The 20,286-nt window shown below is 43.3% G+C and overlaps 1 protein-coding gene across 1 annotated transcript; it reads right to left on the bottom strand.

The window, feature by feature from the left end:
- Positions 1 to 7,021: 7,021 nt before the first annotated feature.
- DLEU7 (deleted in lymphocytic leukemia 7) lies at positions 7,022 to 15,848 on the bottom strand. The gene is made up of 2 exons (XM_068670356.1): positions 15,366 to 15,848; positions 7,022 to 8,156 (listed from the first exon to the last, which is right to left on the bottom strand). Exons 1-2 carry the CDS (start codon positions 15,846 to 15,848, stop codon positions 7,950 to 7,952), a joined length of 690 nt encoding a protein of 229 aa, XP_068526457.1. The 3' UTR covers positions 7,022 to 7,949.
- Positions 15,849 to 20,286: the final 4,438 nt, after the last annotated feature.

Raw genomic sequence — 20,286 nt, 5'->3', positions numbered from 1 at the left:
ACAAAGACTCTTTTTCACCTTTGACAGAGGATTCCATGAGTCTAAGCTCAATGTTTTCCTGGTTTAATTTATCTCCCTGTGTTGTAGAGTCTGGATCTCTTTTGCATGGTCGGTTCAACACCAAAACCTCTTTCATCCCTAGCACAAGTTTTATATTACTCTCTAAGAGCACAGATGTCCTGAGACCCTTACAGAGCTCTTTGGGTATTTGGGACAACGCTGTCCATGCAAAAAAAAATCATGAAACCAAAGACAACTCACTCAATACACAGAACATTTTGTTAACACAGATAAATGGTATTGTGAAGCCTTCCTCCTTGGAGCTCTTCCAAAGCCATCAGGACATAGTCGCGGGCAACCTGCTTGAGCAGGGGGGTTGGACCAGGTGGTCCCTGGTGGCTCCAGAGGTTCCTTCCAACCTCAACCATGTTGTAATTCTGTGTGTAACCTTTGCTGGGAGCAAACCTTGCCCCTGCTGAATCTGGCATTGATGCTGCAGCAAGGTAGGTGTCAGCAAGAGCCTGGCTTCATCAGGAGTCCAACCATTTCAGTTTTGGGACACCTCAGCCAGTGCTAGAGACATTGCAGGTAGCTAAGCACTGCTGAGGTGTGGAACACTGGTTGTCAGTATATTAACAGCAGATTTCAAAAATAACGTGAATGTTCCTGCAACAATGCACCATACTAGAAAGACTCACTGGGTTTTGCAACATCAGAGCTGACAAAACTGTATTTTGTCAACTTATGCTAACAAAAATCAAAAGCTTCTTGCTCTGCTCATCTCCTGCATTTCTCCGAGTGGAAAAGAAGAATGTGTATAGAGGAAAGTCGTGCAACAAGCTGTCTCATCTGCTTCAAAAGCAATGGCCCACGCAAGCAAATTTCCCTACTATTCCAAAATACCAAAAAATCTTGGTATTTCAGATTATTTAATCAAAGGTGAGAGAAAGCAAGAGATTTTTCTTTCCCAAAGAAAACACTTCAGCCAGTTCCAGAATGGGTCTGAGTTTTGACAGCAGAATCTACCCACAGACACAAGGTATGAATTGCTTAATTATCTGTGAAGATTACAGGAGCCATGTCATGCCTGACTCATCAGCAGTTATTTTAAAAAGGAAAAAAAGAAAAATGATTAGCAGCTCCTTTCGGGAAGTGGGCTGTTCTAGCTTGCCTCCATGTACATATCAGTATTGCAGTGTATCTTCTGGCAGTACTGCACTCATCTTGGGATAAAGACTACTCTTGTAGCAGCAAACAACTTTCCTTCATCTGACTTCACATAGAAAACTTTCAGCATTCCCAGAACTGACATTAAAATGAGCAAGACCAAACAGTACTGCATTTTGTGTGCTCTTGTACTGCTGCTATGGGTTGATCCCATTGGTGTAACTCCTAACCTTACCTGTTGGGTACAGTTTAAGTGGCATAGTCTTGCTGACAAGCACACAGCTGTAGCAACTTTAATCTTCATTGGATTTTTTTTTTTTTTAACTTTCTGGAGAGGTAGGAGCATAGTACATGTTACCACTAGTGAAGGCATGGCCATGCTCACGGTTTCACCAACACAGGTATGTGAGTATAATAATAAACCTGTCTGTTGACGCAGGTATATGAGTTAAAAAGGGAAAGAGAGAGAGAAAGAGAGAGAAAGAGAGAGAGAGAGAGAGAGAGAGAGAGAGAGAGAGAGAGAAAGAAAGAAAGAAAGAAAGAAAGAAAGAAAGAAAGAAAGAAAGAAAGAAAGAAAGAAAGAAAGAAAGAAAGAAAGAGAAAGAAAAAGAGAAAGAAAGAAAGAAAGAAAAAGAGAAAGAAAGAAAGAAAGAAAGAAAGAAAGAAAGAAAGAAAGAAAGAAAGAAAGAAAGAAAGAAAGAAAGAAAGAAAGAAAGAAAGAAAGAAAGAAAGAAAGAAAGAAAGAAAAGAAGAAACAAAGAAGGAAAGACCCTATTTATAGAGTGGGCATTTTTGAGAAATTGGACTTAAAGGTTCAGAGAACCCCTTCTTGATGTTTCCAGTGCCTGGAGTTTGGCTGAGTCAAAAACATTTTTGAAAACAACCTTCCTGATGTATTTGAGTTCCCAGCAGATAGCATGGGAATGGGTGGAAATTTAATCAAAAAAAAAAAAAACAAAAACAAAAAACACCAAACCAAAAAATAAAATAATAAAAAATAAAATAAAAATATAATAATAAAACAACAACCAACATAGCAATAATCAGCTTAATTATTTTGAAATATATATGTAATTTATTAAAAAAAAAAAAAAAAAAAAAAGGGGGGGGTGGGAACGCGAATTCGGCTCCTGTATTCATCACAATTTATCGATTTGGCATTTTTTCCCCACCACCCCCCGGGGGGCCCCGCGCAGCCCCGCGCAGTCCCGTGGGCGTCCCGGGGGCGCCACCCTCTGGGCGTCCCCCGAAACTGCGCCCCCGCGCAGCCTCCGCGGAAGGGAGGCCGGGAGGCACGGAGGGGCCTCGACCCGGCCTGGGGGGGGCGAGATTTGTAGGCTCCCGGACCCCCCTGCCAAAAGCAGGGCATGGGTTTGAAAGCCTAATTTTTATCTGTGTGCGTTGAGGTATATCGAGGCATAGTGATTTATGGGGAAATATGTTGATGTATGGTGGTACCCCTGGTATCCTCGGCTTTTGTCCCCAGGGGATGGAGTCTTTGGCTTGGTGGGCTCTGTGGGATGCTCCCTGTGGGTTTTCTTCTCCATCCAGGCTGGTGGCTTCTGAGGTCTTTTTTTTTTTTTTTCTTTTTTTTGAGTGTCTGAGCCCCCTGGGGTGACCTGCAACAGGGATGAGGCTGGAGGACGCAGCAAGGCTGGGGGCTCTGAGGGGTTTTCACCAAATGCTCTGGCAAGATGCTGTCCAGCCAGGCACACTGAAGCAGGTGGCAGCTCTCAGCTGTCATCTCTGCGTGCCTCAGCTCCTCCTCTGCAGAAGAGCAATGCCTCCCACCTCCTCCGGCACCGCGCTGAGCAAAGCAGCGGGCAGCGAGTGAGAAGCCACGCGCTCGGCTGAATACCACCCAGCTGCTCGATCAGCGAACGCTGTCTTTTCTGCGAGCAGGAGCCTCCAGATAAAGAGTTTATCATCGTGGAATTAAAGATATTTGCATCATGCCTGTGCAAAAGGGAGTAAACCGAAGGGCTGGCAGGAAAACTTAACTCTGACAGCTCAGCTTTCCATTGCTTGCTGGGTGCCACTGCCATCACAGTGCTCTTTGTGCATGGTCCTCCTCCTGTGATGGCCACGAAGAAGCTAAGAGAGAAACCAGAGCATACTGTGGTGGGCTGAAATTATAACAATAAGTTTGCCTAGAGCAGCTTTGGAAGTGAGGCATTACACATTTGTAGCACACACAAGTTTGCACGTAACTAAACACAAATGTAGCAACCTCGGAATTGTCTGAATAGGCTCACGGCGACAGGCACTTCTGAGAAATGGGATATACAGCTTAAACTTGCTGAAAATACTCAGTTCCTAGCTGTGGTGGTCCATCAGATATTGAAGGTTTAACCTGGCATCAATCTAGGACTAAGTATTTGGAGCTGGCTGTGAAGGAAACGCACTTTCATGTTTGACAAACAAGCAGCTGTGCTTGCTTGAAGCTGCTGTGCAATTTGGAAGCTAAAGCAGTCCCAGAAATAGGGATTCACGAGTGCAGGTGTGCTGCTCAAAGGTGAACAACAGGTGAGATTTATTGCTGGGATATAAAAAGGTTACCTGGATGATGGGACTGGTCAAAGCAAAAACTAACACCTTCAGGAAAAATGTTCCAGAGTTCTTTTCTGGTTTAAATCTCAAACTATTTCAAGCAGCTGAAATAAAATGCAGGGCAGTTAGCATGAAGTTTATTTAGGGAAAAAGAAACATTTACTGAAAAATCGTTGACCTTTTCTTCTAATTTATTTTTTCAGTCTTGAATTTTCATTGATACTTAGATATTGGAAATAAAATTAAAGTACTTCTACACATGTAATAAAAAGGGTGTGCATGTACATTTTTATTGCCTTACTATATACGTTTTCTATTTTCCTGGACTACTTTGCCTCATTTGTTAACCTGAGCGTCAGGTGCTGGGCATAATGGGAAAATGCTCGTATCAGAGAAAATCTGTGATAAGTTCACGAGAGAGATTTTTTTTGCCAGTTCAGCTTCTTGCTCACTAATTTCCTGTTGTAGCAAGCATATCTCGTGCTTGAAACATGGTGTGCAGGTGGGAAACATCCTGATCCTTTAGAAGCTACTGCAGGAAGACCCAGTAGAAAACAAGAGCCTATATTCAAGCAATGGCTGCTCCCGTGAGTAGCGTTTGAGTCATTGAAGCCCAAAAGGACTGGCAAGGAGGAGGAAGCTGCTTCATCAGATGCCTTGTAGCAGGAGATGTAAATACATAACCCAGCCAAATAGGCTGGTTTTGTGGATCATACGCACAACAGTTGTGCTAAATCGGGTGGTGCCATTTGGAAAGCACGGCAGAAAAGGCGAGACGCATACGGAGGGTTTTAAACACAGATGGGTATATGAAACCACAGAGGTGCAAGCAGTGTTCATTCACCATCAGAACCCGAAGTTGAGGATCTTAGCATGAACAGGAAGCTTTCTGGGGTGGGTGTGACACGCGAGATGGTGACATAAGCCCCATTCCTCAAGGACAGCTATTTCTGGGCAGCAAGTTCCTTTGCACCACCCTTGCTTCCCATGTTGGGGGCAGGAAGAGACATTTCAGGCTATTCTTTCCAATGCTCTGATTTTCACCCACCGTGTAGCAAAGGCGATATTGCAGAGAGCAGCTCGCGTCCTGCTCGGAGGGCTGCTCACCGTGCAGGGGTCCTCCACAAGGCCAGGCGAGCTGTGAATCCCCACCCAAGGGGCATGTCAGACGCAAATATCTCCTACCATGCTTCATCTCGATTAAGGTATAATGAAACGGGGCCTCGAGCCTCAGACGTGCCAAGGGGTAACATGATATAAACATGCAGCTGCGCTGATCTCCTGAAAGGGGGTGGGTTGCACATTTTGCAATTAGGGTGAGCTAATTGTATGCACGCAGGCAGTTGCCACGGCTCAGCTGATGGGTGGTAACTTATTAAACCACAGTAACGTGAGCACTTTGAGCCATGAAACCATACTCAAAGTGTTTGCAGATTCAGGGCCTGAGAAACCATCACCCTCTGGTTCAGTTGCACCATCGTCCTGAAGACAAGAAAAGGGCCTGAAAACCTGTGCTGTACAGTCAGATGCAAGATGAGGTTTCCCACGGGACTCTTACATTTCTAGCCAGAATTTCAAAGAATTTAACAGTGTTTTCTTTTTAAATGACCTTGACTCAAAATATTCATTTTAAGTGGGAATGTTTGGGAAAGAAAGAGTTCTGGAAATTTTCAGCATAAACAGTAATTCTTGTAAAATAACACGGAGAGTCATATTCAGAAGGCCTAAATTTCCCCCAAGTCTCTGGGTCTTGTGTTTCTTACCTGCTAGGGATCTCTACAGGCCTAGAGCCATCCAGAAGGGAACCTGTCCAATTTGGTGGAACTGTGGCCGGAGTATTTTTTTTAGGTGTAATGTGCTTTTAATATGTAGCACTTGCTAGTTTCTTAGAAGCTTGAAGGGAAAATTACCTGCCAAATGTTTTCATTCCTCTGTACTCGGTCATTAATTTTGTGCGCGCATGCATGTGACTGGGCAAAGGGAGTTGAAATCGTCCTTTTTTTATTATTATTCAGAACCTTCCCCATGCCAACCCCGTTAGCAGTGCTGATGATGTGAGATTTGACCTTGCATAGCTCTAATTCTGGTCCTGCTAAAGTCAATGGGATTTTGCTATTGATTGTCCTCAGACCAGGGCTGTGGTGCTCTGGAGTGGATAGAAATGAAGACTGTAGAGAACCCTTGGGGAAGATTTTCTTTTAAATGATTTTTTAATGATGCTGGAGATAAAAATGTTTGCGTTTGGGGCTAATGCCCTGCTGAAGGGACGCAAACACTGTAATACGGGGCTGGTGCATGAGAGCAGATTGAGTCACGCTGGTAGAAACAACTGCAGAAAGACAGAGAGAGACTTGCCTAAATGGTGGGAAATGAAGAAACAGCTCCTTGAAGCCACTGCTGGTGGGTCAGGGATCCAGAGGGTGGTTGTCACACCAAAGGAGGGTGAAGGCATCCCTCTGCAGAGCATAGAGCAGGGGCACCTCAGGGATGAAGTTGCTTTCACCCAGGTTTCAACTCCTAACCAAAAATGGCCAAAAAGCTCATTTCACAGGACTTCAGGCCTCTGTCCCTTTGCTGTGAAGGGTCATGCCAGCGTCAGCAGATACCAATGCAGGGATGCGTGTAACACCATTGTGCAAACCCAGCCCAGAGCCCCTTGGTTTGTTTGCTGCCTGCTGTTGGGCTCAGAGTTGCCCTGGAGATCACGACATTTCGGCAAACACCACCATATTTTGCTGCCAACAGAGCTCTTTTCCCCAGTTCCCTTGAGGGAGGGAGTCACATTAAAAAGAAAAAAAAAGAAAAAAAAGTAGATACATGGTTCTGACCCAACCTTCATGGTTTTTCTTCCCATGTCTAAATGAATTCTGAGCTGCAACATCCCCCAAAATTTCAACCTGGGGCAGTTGTCTGCATTCGCACTAAGAGCCAGTGAATAAGTGTTTTGAGGTAGCCTTAATTATAGCTGTGAGAATGACACCAGTGTAACATTTAAAGTGTGAACATAAAATATGGCAAATCAATCAGAGTATGGAACCACACTCGGAAAGTATTCAGCTGATGATGTTCATGATCACACATTTAAAAAAAAAAAAAGAGAGAGAGAGAAAGAAAGAAAGAAAAAATCACACGTGGAAATTCACTCCTCTAGCCAATGGAAAGAGATACTTTTCTATCTCTTAGTCTACAAAATTCCCTCACCTACTACTACCCAAATCACAGTTAAAAGGAGCTTAATTTACCCCTTTGAAAAAAAAAGAAAAAAGAAAAAAAAAAGAAAAAAAAAAGTTTTACAAGCCGTTATTCCTGCTCAGCAATCACACAGACATTAAATCTTATTGCAAAAAGAGGGGGGAATGCCTCTTTTCAGCATTACAGCTGCAGCTGTTTGACAGCAGTAAGTGACTTCATAAACCCTCCTGATTTGGCAGTAGGAGAGCAGAATTTTATGCTGTCTGCTACACAGTCACAGGGGCTGAGAAAGCTCTGCAAAGCAATCTTCACAAATGTTTCACCTCAGTTTATAAATACCTTTGCTTCACCGTGTTAATGCCTCTTTTGCTTTGCTTTCCATTCACCTCCACTGGATCATCTACCAAGACCTTTTATGGCTTTAAAGCAATTGATCCCATAGGTCCCACATATTTTTTCTTCTTTTTTTTCTTTTTCTTTTCTCAGTGGAAGATACCGCACCTTCACCTTTCCATTGATTTGTTGGCTTTCTGTGGTAAAATGCAATAAAGATTTAGCAGGCTGTCTTTACTTGCAGTGTTAGCAGGCCGTATACCTTCTCGTGAAAGGGTCCGTACTTACACCCTATATTTTCTCTGTCTCTACAAGGTGTCTACTCCATAAATAATTACTTGGAAAAACATTCTCCTGAGCTGTGATGAAAATAGAGTTTTCTAATGGTTGTCATTTCAGCCTCTACCTTTCGGTCTTCATTTTGAGACCTTATTATTTAAGAACGCATTCCTGTTCCTCCAGAGCAACTTCTGGAGATGTTCCCAGCTCCCATTTATATGACTTTGGTGTGAGTTTTGATATAAGAAGGCTATTCAGTACTTTGCAGGAACATCATCTCCACTGGGAAGCCTCCACTGAAGTGAAGTCAGCAGGAACTCTTGCTACGGTGAGATCTCCAGGATTCACCTTTCAAGTTATCTGTTATTTTTATGGGACCGTTACAGCTCACATGCATCACTTGCTCCTTGGCCAAACAGCCTGCTGCTTCACACTGCCAGGAGATTTTGCAGGATTTGTCTCAGAGCAGATCGGACTGGGATATAAGGTTCCGAGGGGAAAACTGCCAGTGACCAAATGAGTTTCTCGACGATGGTCTTCAAACACTGGTGTGCTTCATGCAGATCCTTCTCAAATTGCTGTCCCTCTCTTTGTAAAGCCATGCGACTACAGATGTTTCTAAACTCAATGCTATCCTGAAAGCAAAACCAAAAAGAAGTGAGTGAAAAATAATGCTCCCCCAAGCTTTCTAGGCATGATTTTCTAGGCAGAAACCTCCCAACCATGAATGTTCATCTCTGATTTAGTGTGAAACATCTTTAGTTTTGAGATACATGTAGTGTAACCATTAAATGCTGCTGCAAACTCTCTTGGCAGGAAGCCTTGGGTAGCAGTTTCACCTACTCACTTTTAAGGGTCATTTGTCTTCCCCAGGCGTCAGCAATTAAATTTTTTTTTAGTTCTGTTTCTACCAGACAGAGCTTTAGTAGCTGTCCTCAGCAATTCAGCTCCCCGTAACCTGACAGGCAAGGGTAGGACCTCAGGAAGCTGTAATACCCAGATGTCTCTGGAGAGCCCCCAGTTGTTCCCAAGGGCATTTTGTGATAGCAGCTCTCACTGAAGCACTGCTTCTGTGTGGTGTCCCTCATCTGAGACGTGGCTGGCATCCCCATGGGGGCAGGCGACCCCAAAAGCCCTGCCAGTTGCACACCACGATGAAACAAGAAGGCTTTCCAGTCCCTCTGATGTAGCGGGGTGTGAGAAGTGCTGCTCGAACACCTGCACTGCCTGGGGCAAATGCATTCCTTCACCCATTCCAATGAACGTCATACTCTGCAGCTCATGGAAAGCCCTTCCTGCTGTGATTTGGAACAAATCTAAGTGGAGCTGTTTTCCCCTGAAGGACCTGTAGTGCTGCTGGCTATAGGACCTTGTATGGCAGGGACAACCTTTTGCCTGCCATTGAGCAGGGCCAATGCAGGTTTATGAGTTGGTGTACAACTACTCCACACATCTGCTAAAAAAAAAAATGATCTCTCCCTACACCCATCCGCTCCTACCCCTGCCTAAAAAGGGTAGGAGCAGGTGGTAAAAGCAGAGTTTGAACTCACAGTGGTTCCTCAGCCTGGTTTAATCTATGAAAGGACTGTGTCAGCATGAAGAGAGGAGCAGCTCAACGGTGGGAATGAACATTTGGAGGCAAAGAGGATGAAACATCTTCTGGCAGCAGGATCAGCCTCTGTCAGCCTAAGATGGATGTGCAAATGTGTCCTCAAGCACAACCTGTGCTTTCACAAAGTCCCGTGCACAATGAAAGTGTCCGGACAAACTGTAGGGGACAAGGTAACCTTCTCCCATAGCAAGTGACACCTCTTACCCCCTTTACTTGACATTTTTACTCTTATAGTTAGTAGCAGCCTGTGCTTTTATCTGAGAGGAAATTGAGTTTTAATGTTTTTCTTAAAATCCTGCAGGTTTAGACTAATTGTGGGTCTTACCTTTGTTATTAAAAGAAACAAAGAAACCAGTTTCTTTGAAAGTGGAACTCCATTTCACCTAGACAATCCCAGCTTCATAATGGTAACAGCAAAAAGGGTTTGCAGTTGGAGGATGATAATGTGGGTTAGCATTGAAAACAGTGCCGCATGGCACCAAACAGAAGGTATTCAGCATGGAAATATCTAAACTAGCCATCCAACACCATTCTTGGGCCCTTAGGTATTGTACCACGGCACTTGTGGGTCTGCTGTGGGCAAGGTGAACTCATCGTTCTGGTACGCCCCTGTGCTGAAAAGCCAGGGAGTCCTGAGTCAGGAGGTTAGCTGAAAAAAAAAGCAGCCCTTTTCACATATATTTCCAAAGTTTCCTTTTTCAGAAAGATTTTGATGTTTCCTTTGAAGGTCACCTTTCAAATCTGTTCTGTAAAGTTGCCTTAGGTATAAAATCCTTACTCAAATATATTAAAAGGTCAAATAAATTGCGCTAAGTAAACAAGCTAGCTTTGCAAGCTTTCGCAGGTGTCCAGCACATGGGAGCTTTAGGATACATGACAGAGAATAAAAACTTGACTTATCTCTCTCCTTTCAGTGAAAGCGGGCTGTAACTAACTGAAGCAAAAGTTTCAGACTAAAAATTCTTTCCGTTTTAACTTCAGGAAACAGGGCCCTTGTGAGCTGAACTGATAGAGAGCAGCGGTTCGTGTGGTATTTAGCCATTTAGGAGATGCTAACAGGAATATCTGCAGTGATTTGATTTTAAGTGTTTTCAATTGCAGGACAGGAGCGGATCCTCCCTGCAGCTTTCGTTTGTCAAGATCCATATGTTTAGACAGATGAGTTAATAAAGAACCTCCCCCAGAATAAAAACAGCAGGGCCTACTGGTTTCAAGGCTCTCTAATTTACGGCTTAAAATTTTCCACTGCTCTGGGTCTGTTTCATGCAGTTGTCACTCAGTGGTAGGCTGAAGTTTCAGGATGTTTCTGATGGCCCAACTTTTATTTTCGAACTGTAACGTAAAATTGATCCTATCCACCACCTTGCTTCAGGTTTATGAAGAGGCCGCTCTTATAAAGGCTCCTTTACAGAAGATACAAACTGCTTGTTTCCATCTTTTACTTTATTCTGAAACGCCAACCTGACCCATCAAACAGACTCCTACAGCTGGCTCTAACAGACAGCTGCCTTTTTCTTCAGCTTGCTCAAATTTTAGACCCTGGCCGGCTGCCAACCCTCAACATTTTTGCTTAATCTCCGTGCACCCTGGTAGACAAAATTTCCACTGAGGACAGAGTGGCAGCGGTGGTGCCCTGCTCCAGGTGCTGGATGCTCTCCGCAGTCGGCAGGCCAAAATTTGGGAGCTGGGACTGGAGTGCCAGAGCTCCTAATGTCCATCCCTGGTAACTCGCTGCCTTCACCCCCACTATTTTTCCAGAATAATTTATCAGGATGGCTCAAATCCTGGAATAAAATTCTCATTTAAAAAGTGATTTCTGTGGTGTCCCTTGGGTAAAAAGTCTGAGCCTGAGCTTCTTTCTTCCTGGAGACTCTGTATGCGGTCAATGGGGAGAGACAGGAATGGTTTATCTGACCTCAGATGCCTGTTTTGGGATGAAATGAAATTGGAAGTGCCTCCTTCTCTGTGATGACTCTGAAGGGAACACAGCTTGAGCTTCTCAGATAAGTTGCAGGGAAGCCTCTGAGGGACTGATGAACCCCACCTCATGTCAGTACCCACCTCTCGCCCCCCGTTTTCTAAAACAGTTACAGTTGGAAGATTTCTCCTAAGACATGCACCACCAAAAAATGGTGGAGTCGTTAATAATTTCTCATAAAGTTACTATTTCTGTAGAAAAAATAATCCCCCAGGCCCCTAGTGTAGTTCATTCTGCGGTTTGCTGTTGTAAAGCCTCTCTCTAACACAGCAGGTGCAGATGCATGCAGAGTGCAGCACTATCGTATTAATAAAATGGAACGGCCTAGGCATATTTCCTCCGAGCTTCCAGAAAGATCTTGGAGGCAATTCCTCACTTGAAAAACTTCAGATTGTTCATTTGTCAGCATTTAAAAAAAAAAAATAATATCCACACAAACGAGTATTAATGCCTACAGCTTGCAAATAACTTTATGGAGGGTGAGGCAATTTTTTCCAGGATCAGCCTTCATATTAATTACTTTTAAAAATGAATGCTCAAAGCTATTAGGTCCAGAAACAACTTCATAATATCAGTGACTGCAAAATGAAAAACGTGCAGGCTGGCACATTTGTTCAATCCGTGGTGGCAAGCGAGGATTTTGCTGCTGTTTTATGCGAATTCTAATGAAAGCAATTTATCTCATTTCCGTCACCCCTAAGCCATTATTTATGAATCAGTCTTCAGATCTCTTGCATAAGGAAGAACGAGTCACTGAGAACTGATCTCCGATTTGTGTCAGGAAATCAGCAAGCAGAAAACAAGCTTATTAAGTACCATTAGATATGTCATGTATTAACAGCCATCCCCTCTCTGTTTCTTCCCCAAAAAGTGATCCCCTAGGTGAAGAGCCCTGTGCTCATGCTGTGCAGAGATGCCTGGCTGCACCAGACTTTGCTGGCTGCTCTGCCAGGGAGCACGATACCTCTGGGTCCACCTGTGGCCAGACACAGCAATGTCTGATGCTGTGCTGTTTTTTGGTCAGCACTGAACTTGTTTTTTTTTCTCTATTGCTCCCCAGGTACGGGTCTCAATACAGCAGGAAAAGCTTGAGGGAAGCTCAGCAGGGCTGCTTCATGCCACTGCTCAAGTCCCAGCAAAGCAACTTGCTCCCAGTACAAGTGCCACTGGGCTGACTTCACAGCAGCTGCACTGTTTCACCCCAATGGAAGATTTAGGGCAAGGGGATTATGGTAATGTGCAGGTCTGCTGATGCAGAGCCTGCCAACCTGACCTTCTCCTTCTTCCACAGCCAGCAGAGCAGCAGCACCGCAGCACAGGGGCAGGAGAAACTTGCACAGTCAGAAGTTTTTTTATTATCCTGCCCTGCCAATCTGGCACCTCTAAAGGACAGTATTTTCTTTTCCCCTTTAAAGAAAATACCATGACTGTTTTGCAAACGGGACGGCTATTTTAACTTCTTAGTATGATTTATATTCCACTCCCTGCTGGCTGCCATCAAGATTGGCCCAGTCCAACCCGCTACACATTTCTGATTTAGTACCATTCGAGCGACCCCTTGGTAACTCCAGTGAAGGAGACAGGATGTTATCAAAAAGCTGGAGTAATGCATAGCTGCACCTGAGCACAGCCAGGGCAAGCCACACGCTGCTATTTCGGGAAGCTTTTCTACCTTTTATTTTTCCTTTTCAAATGCACTCAAATTGCTGCTTAAAATACCGAATCTCTCCCTGCGTTAAAAAAGGCCGTTCTGTTCGCCTTGGCAGTGTGTAATTACGGAAGAGAGAAAGCGCGGACGTTATTACAGGGAGCTTTTGTGGAGGCAGAAGGCACGAGGAGTTTCTTGTGGGTGCTGATGCCAGTAAACAGCTGGTCAGGCAGCAGGGCGATGCGGTCGTCAGTGTCCCAAGGCAGGGGGAAAGGGGCCTCTCGCCCTCCCATCTTCATGCAGACAGCATGGCTAAGCAGCCCCTTCGTGGTTGTGCTGCATGCAAAATCAGTAATGACATGCTTGCTGTCACTAGCAAAGGATTTGCTCCAAATTCTTGCAAAGGTGTCACTTTTCATTAGAAATTAATGCCCACCTTTTAATTGCTAAGGACCAATGCTGTCTAACATGTACTGGGACACAGCAGAACATATTTCCAGTACTTTCAGGCAATGGGCAATTTAAGTGTTGTTCCTCCAGTTCCTTAATTCTTCTTTTCCTTCAAAGCTATGTCTATCTATTTTGGGGCCATTGTATAGGTTGTATAGGATGATTTTTTTAACCAGTTCAGTTGATAAACCAATATCAATACTGTAAACTGATCAGTAAAGTCAGGACAGTCAAGAAGGCCCAGAAAGAGGCACAAATATATCAAGAAACAAGAAGTACCAGATACTGACTATTAGCATGCATGATTATCTCTGAGCCATAAAACCAGAGTTTTCCTTCTAAAAACAGTGACTGGAAGGATATGTTACCATGGGCTTCCATGTTGAAGGGATTTTGGCCAACTCATTGGCTAAGAGCTTATTTTTAAAGGCTTGTTCATCTGAATTTATGAAGAGGTTATAATATAAATGGATCCCTTGAAATCCAATTTGCTTCAAAATCAAATCTGCAGCAGTGAAACTACTCGCAGTTAAGGGGTCAGTTATCCATAATGCAGAGTCTGCGTAAACCTAGCGCAAAATTGATGTAACCTTATTGTAAAAGGGAAGGGGAAAAAGTCCTGGAGCTCAATGGGTCATGATAATGGGTTTTCAGTGAAAAAAGTATAAATTAACTTAACTTCGAATGGAATAGGAAAACCAGAATCCAAAGTAAACTGTATTCCCAGTGGTATCTAAACACATACTTTTACAAAAGTAATATTAAAGTAATTCTAGGAAAGAAGAGGAAGAAAATAAAATCTGCATTGAGATGGCTGTATTTTATAAATCCAGCATTTGTTTGTACAAAAATAAATGCCATTAGTCTTGTTTATTTTAAATTACAAGTAATGAAGAAGTCTTACTGGAAAATTGGTTTTACAGAAGTCCAGCCTATTATTGTACCCTCATTTCTGAAGAGGGTTATCTAACAGTTTTAGCCAATTTTTAACACACTCATATTACAGCTTCCAATATCACACCTTCCACCTCTAGGTGATTTGGACCCACATTTTCAAAGGTTGCTTCTGATTCTTGGTGGCTGAATAGTGAATTGTATCTTGAGATAGCTTGGATTTGATTTTTCACAACAAAACTGGCTTTTCAACAAAGCCAGTCAGACTCTGCACATTGATCAAGCACTTGTGGAAACAGTGTCTGGCAATATCTCAAATTCATCACAGAAACTGAGAAGCCATAGCAAAGTTTTATTCACAAATATTTATCCACCAGATAAGACTTTTTAGCTAATTCTTTGTTGCTTCCCTACCTCTCCCCCCAGCTTTCCACACTGTGCTGGTCTGTGCTGGAAAGGTTAACATAAAAGATCAGATTTATCTGTAGCTTAACTGGCCCAGCAATTGGTGCCAACTACTAATGGGGTTTCTGTGGAATGCACCTCTGCTAGCAAAAATTGGCTAAGAGCTGCCATCTTGTTCTACATGGTACGTGCAAGATTCATCCAAAGGCAAGAGTTTTGGGGCAATGCCAAAGTAATTTGACTTGAAATCAGACACATCAGACTCCTTAACTAACCCTTAAACCCATCACTTGCAAGCTCATATCTAGGCTTTTTCTTGAATTTCCTCCTGGGTGAATACACATAATTATTGCATTTTTCAGAAAACTGTGGATTTTTTTCAGGTAAATGTTCATTGGGTCTCACATGCTGGATGTATGGTGTATCATTATGGAACAGCCATGAGCTTTGCTGGTTGGTCGTGTTTCCCTTGCAGGTTACTGGTCATCGCTGAATCTTGTGGTGTTGTTTTTTGGCTCTTTTAGGAAAGAGGTCAAAACCAGCTTTTGAAAAAGCTCTAAGCAATCTTTCCAGGCTACTCAGCATGTGAGCAAAGCTTCATTCTGATAAGAAGTGGTTTGAACCCCCATGATGCAATTATACTGAACAATCAGTAGTTTTTTTGACTGTATTGAAGGCTATAGGCTTAAATGAAAATTAATTGGCATGAAACTCTTCCAGTCCACATGGCAAGACCCAGTGCATGCAATTATCAGTGCAGTCAACAGCCTTTCTGAAAAAAAGAAAAAAAAATCTTCGAGAAAAAAAAAGAGAGGAAAAAAAAAAAAAAAGATTTCTTCTGTGTCTCCTTTACTTACTTTTGGATGGAGAGGAAAAGGATGCTGCTGTATGAGAGGGAGCAAGAGGGTCTGCTCTACTTCTATGAGCCGCGAGGTCGCATCAACTACTCGGGACAGCTTGCTGCGCAGAGCCATCTCTCGAAGGGTCTCATTCCTCACCAGCCCTGGCTGGGACAGTCTGTGTGGCCTGGGCTCACCTGGGCTGAGGGGAGTTAGGTCTCCACTCTCTTCATCTTCCTCAGGAGTTTTCCCCAGGGCTTTTCTCTCTTCTTCCAGCTCCCAAGCCTGCTCAAGGCTGGCTACCTCCATCTCCCCTCCTGGGCTATACTGAGCTGGGCCAGGACTGCCGGCACTGCTGGTTTGGGGCAGGGAAGGTTGTGGCGGACTGAGGGGAAGATGTGAGGCTGTGGCAGCCTCCCTGCCTCCACACACCAGCCGGAGGGTGTGGAGAGCCCCTGCCTGGTGCTCAAGGGACTCGAGCAGAGCAGCTGGGCCAGCCATCAGCTTCCCTTCCTAGCTCCAGGCCTGGCTGCAACCTTTTAAACCCTGCTAGTCCCCTTCCCTCCTCCTTATCTCTCACCCCGCAGTGGGTGGCCACTTGCCCTGTCCCACCCTAGGCTCATTTTGGCAGTTTTGGGGGAGGTTTGCGCATCCCTGGCCGGGTGAAGAGCGGGGCGTGGCGTAAATCTCCCCGCTGGCCTGGCCCGTTCAAGGAGCGGCCTCTGCCCTCTGAGGGCAGCGTTATAAAGCTGGGTGCTGAAGGATTTTACAGTGTGCTTCAACGAGGAATTTAAAAGGGGAGCAAGGGCCAGAAGGAAAAGATTTCCTTTCAAACCCCTTCTGGCTTCGGGGATGATCAGCATGGATCTGGTGGAGGCTCCTGCGTCCCACACCAGGTGCCTCCAAGTGACACCGACCACTGGAAGTGCCCAGACATGGTTTCCATCAAAACTTTTCAGCCTATCTTGGTTTTATTGCTATTATTACTCACAACCCCTAAATGCATCAAATGCATCCAAACCTGTCAGCCTGACAGTGCTGCATTTGGCACACAGGGAAAAAAAGAAAAAAATCTCGAGTAGGAAAACAGTGGGTTGGAAACGGGAAGGCTGAATGAGCCCCACCTGAAATAACTCCAAAAAAAGGCATTTCTGGCTTTGGCAAGTCCGCCAGAAGGATCCTATATGTTTTTGTATATGGTTCCCAGAGGGTTTAAAACTGTAAGATTTGATGCTAAACCTATTTCTGTGCTGTGAAACCAGGGACAGCTGTACAAATATTTGCTGTTTTTAATTAAACCTAACATTGCTACTTCCTTGATTTAAGTTAGGTCAAAGGATTGGCAATTTTATGCTTTGATAGATGAAGAAAAACAGTTGTGGGTGTTGTGTTTTAGAAATATGTTATAGGATAAGAAGTCTGAGGGAAAAGGCCTCAGAGGCTATAATAGCTCTGCCCTTGTGCTTTCTTCTCAGAGATGTTTTCCTTGTCAAATATTTTGCCTTATCCATATAGCAACTGTTTCACTGTTTCTACTGTAATTCTGATCATTATTTTTCCTTGAAAGACTTTTATCTAAACTTTCCATTTGCTCTTGAGTTAAACTTTAGGTAGCATTCTCACAGCTTTGTGTTCTTTATAAATTTAAATCAATCTGTTTTGTTGGGGGGAAATAAGGAGGGATGTGCTCAACCCCACTCTCTCTGGACCCCCTTACATCACCTAAGTCCCTCAGCAGATCATCTCACAACTCCTGCTTCTCAGAGAAGGGTTTTACTGTCCCCCTCTCTTACAAAACCAGATATATCAATCCTGTATTAAGTGTAAAGACAAAGTAAATCAGTTTGGAGACCTATTTTTTTGGTCACACAATGAAGACATCACAGCACCAACATAGAACAAGCGGGAAAAAATTCTCTTTTCAACTTCATGGCCTGTTTGTTGCTTGTCCTGAGGCTCTCCTGTCTCTCACTCTTCCAGTGTGGGAGCTGAGGATATTGATGCTGACTCTAGCAGTGACATGCTTGGGGACCTGTACAGTAAAAGAGCCATGTTTTAGAGTTCTTCAGGCTTTTAGAGGAGAGCAAAGACTGCTTAGAATCAAGCAGGAAATTCTCTCAAATAGTCTTTTTGTCAAAAAAGCCTAATGTATCAACATACACTATATGTTGAAAAATATCCATTTTCATCAATATTCTGTTTAAAAAAAAATCAGGAAAAAGTTTCTAGAAAGTCAAAATAAAGCAATTTAATTTTTAGTCTGCATTTAAGCCAAGGTATAGACAAAAGGCACTACAAAGGAGTTAGGTAAGTGTTTCTTGCTTGGTTCATATTTTGGTTTTCGGGTGTTTAGTTTTGTTTTAGATTTTATTTTAGAGAAATTTTTGAGATTTCAACTTCTCATTCTCAGTGAAAATCTTAAAAATCTATGTGGAAAATAAAACAATTTCTTGCCTTTGATAATATAACAAAGACTGGAAGGACCAACCCTTCTACCTAGTTTAATATTATTTCTACTTTAAAAGTCACATGCATCACAGTGTTAAGTGAAACTAGTATGATAGGGCTTAAAGATCCTTCAATATATTCTAAGAAAGTTTTTTTGTCATTATTATCATTGTTAGTGTATTATATTGCTACTACCAACAGTTTTATGGTAGCATTAACATTGATTTTAAAAGATATTTTGCTTCTTTCCTAAAGGCATACACTTCACCCATCAGTTAATAGACAGCTGTCAGTTAGTATACCCCTGTTCCTTCTTATAGGGGACTGTCGGGCTGGATTCACATCAGTCTGATACCTGTGTCAGGCAGTCAAACCAAATGACTGTGATTGAGGTAAAAGTAAAAGTAATTAAAGGTAACTGAAAGTACCTGTGAAAGGTACAGGAGAATGAAGAAGAACTGGCAGATCTGTTGTTTATCAGTTTGCTCACTTCCTAAATTCTAGAAATGTGGTTTTCTTAGTATCACAACGTTTTGAGGTGGATTAACATTTTAAAAAGCTGTTGGTTTTTTTTTGGTGTGTTTGTTTTGTTTTGTTCTACAAAAACAAAAAGTAACTCCAAACCCTCCAACAAGCCCTTATCAGGAATTCTTTTAGAGAAACATTATACAGGCACAATTGCAAAAATGAGAAGTGGAAGTCTGTCTTTATTTCCAACATCTGCTTCCCTATCATTTCATTGTTTATCTATGTACCATGTGGAGCCTTGAAGATATTGAGCCATCCATCAAGTAGAGAGTAAACCAAGAGGAGATATATCACAACTTAATGTTAAAGAAATCATATGCTGTGACATCTACCTTCATTACCGCTAGTACCTCTCACCTCATAACTAAAACTATGGCAGAACGGGTCTGTTATCTGCTTTTAACAGGGTTCTGGTGTGTATCCATAAATCCAGAGGTTCTCTTCTTGACACTGTAGCTGGCCCATCTGCTTTGCAGAGTATATCTGAAGGGGCAGAGATGGATGTAGAAGCTTCCCCCGACTCTAATACATATAAAGAGAAGCCAAGTTTGTCCCTATTATACTTTTGCTATAACCGAATGTATTTTTACAGTCAAAGAGTTTTTCTCAATGAGTTAACCATCCTTTCAGAAAAATAAGATGAATAGCTGCTTATTTTAATCTGGCAGCACTTTGAGCAAATACAGCATTTTTTCTGTCTCATATAGCTCAAGGCTAAAAACCGAAAGAGCAAGAAAACTCCTCTTCCCCTCCCCGACCCTTTTCAAAATGAAAGTCAAGTTTTTGTGGGATTCAGCACAATCCGTGGGATTTATGTTGCACCTGTTGAATTCTCACAAGAAATATCAATTAAAACATTGTGACTTTGGAAGGAGCATAGGAAATCTGTGGGGAGACTCGAGCTCCATGGATTTTCTGCACCTGCAGCTGTCCCGCCTCAGTGCCTCTCTAGGGAAAGGGGGGCCATCGGGCCGGTGCCACGTGCCGCTCCATTTCCTTCGGTGCAGGGGGAGAAGAGAAGCCCATTTCCCTGAGCTGCGCCTTGCTTGCTCTCTCTCTTGTTTGAGTTGGCACCTCCTGACAGTGTTTGGACGATGAAGCCTTCCAGACACAGCAGTGGAGCGTACAGTCACACAGCTTTGGGACACTCTGCAGTGGATGGGGCTGGCAGTCGTGTTGAGCATTGGGGCTGCAGGAGGGGAGCAGGAGGCTGAGACCCTATAGTTCCAAACAGAAATTAAAACTAATAATCATTTTTAATGATCCTGTTACCATGAGTTCATAAGCCTTTGTCCCTGGCCGGATTTAGTGATATTTACCAAGAATGGTTGGGTTCTGCATTGCTGCTGGTTGCTGCTGTTCTTTGCAAGTGGGATGGCCATGGGAGAGCAGGACCATAAGGAGCACATAGGCTCAGGAGAAAATGTGTGGCCAGCAAATATGCCACGTACGTTCACAGAATGTGTTGATCTAATTTGGACTTGATTGGGTTGTCCTAATCATGCCTTATTTATTTATTTATTTGTATTAATTTTAATGTTGCTAAGGGGAACTCCAGACTGTTGTGGAGATAGAATAAACATTTATAAAAGCTATGAGCCCTTTAGTTTCAAGGCAAAATCCAACCAGTAACTCATGAGGATTAGGAAGAAATTTGTCTCTAGCAAGAAGGCAATTGCATGGTGTCCCTTCATCATACATATTGACTTTTCTTGGGAGAGTGCTGGCACTCACTATGGGCAGAGGAAGGATGTGTAGTCTGATCCACTGTGGCACAGGCCAGACCCATAAAGGATCCAGCTTTATAAAGTTCCCTGCCAAAATAAAAGTTTTTAGGGCACCTCCTACTCTTACCCACCATAGTGGAGGATGGGTTTTAACTCACCTCTTGCAGGTGTTGCCTCACTGTAAGATGAAAAGCTATTTGGGGAAATGCTGTATCCATTCTGTTCAAGCTGGGCTA

This window comes from Anas acuta, chromosome 1 (assembly GCF_963932015.1).
Source record: "Anas acuta chromosome 1, bAnaAcu1.1, whole genome shotgun sequence".
In the NCBI taxonomy this organism is placed as follows: domain Eukaryota; kingdom Metazoa; phylum Chordata; class Aves; order Anseriformes; family Anatidae; genus Anas; species Anas acuta.
Note: the sequence above shows the minus strand (reverse complement) of the source record. Positions and strands in the feature narration are given on the sequence as shown.

Excerpts from the sequence above, each read along its gene's own strand:
- DLEU7 (XM_068670356.1), bottom strand. The coding sequence starts at position 15,848 with ATGGCTGGCCCAGCTGCTCTGCTCGAGTCCCTTGAGCACCAGGCAGGG. Across the intron at positions 8,157-15,365 it reads CTTTTCCTCTCCATCCAAAA|GATAGCATTGAGTTTAGAAA; the intron begins GTAAGTAAAGGA and ends TTTTGCTTTCAG.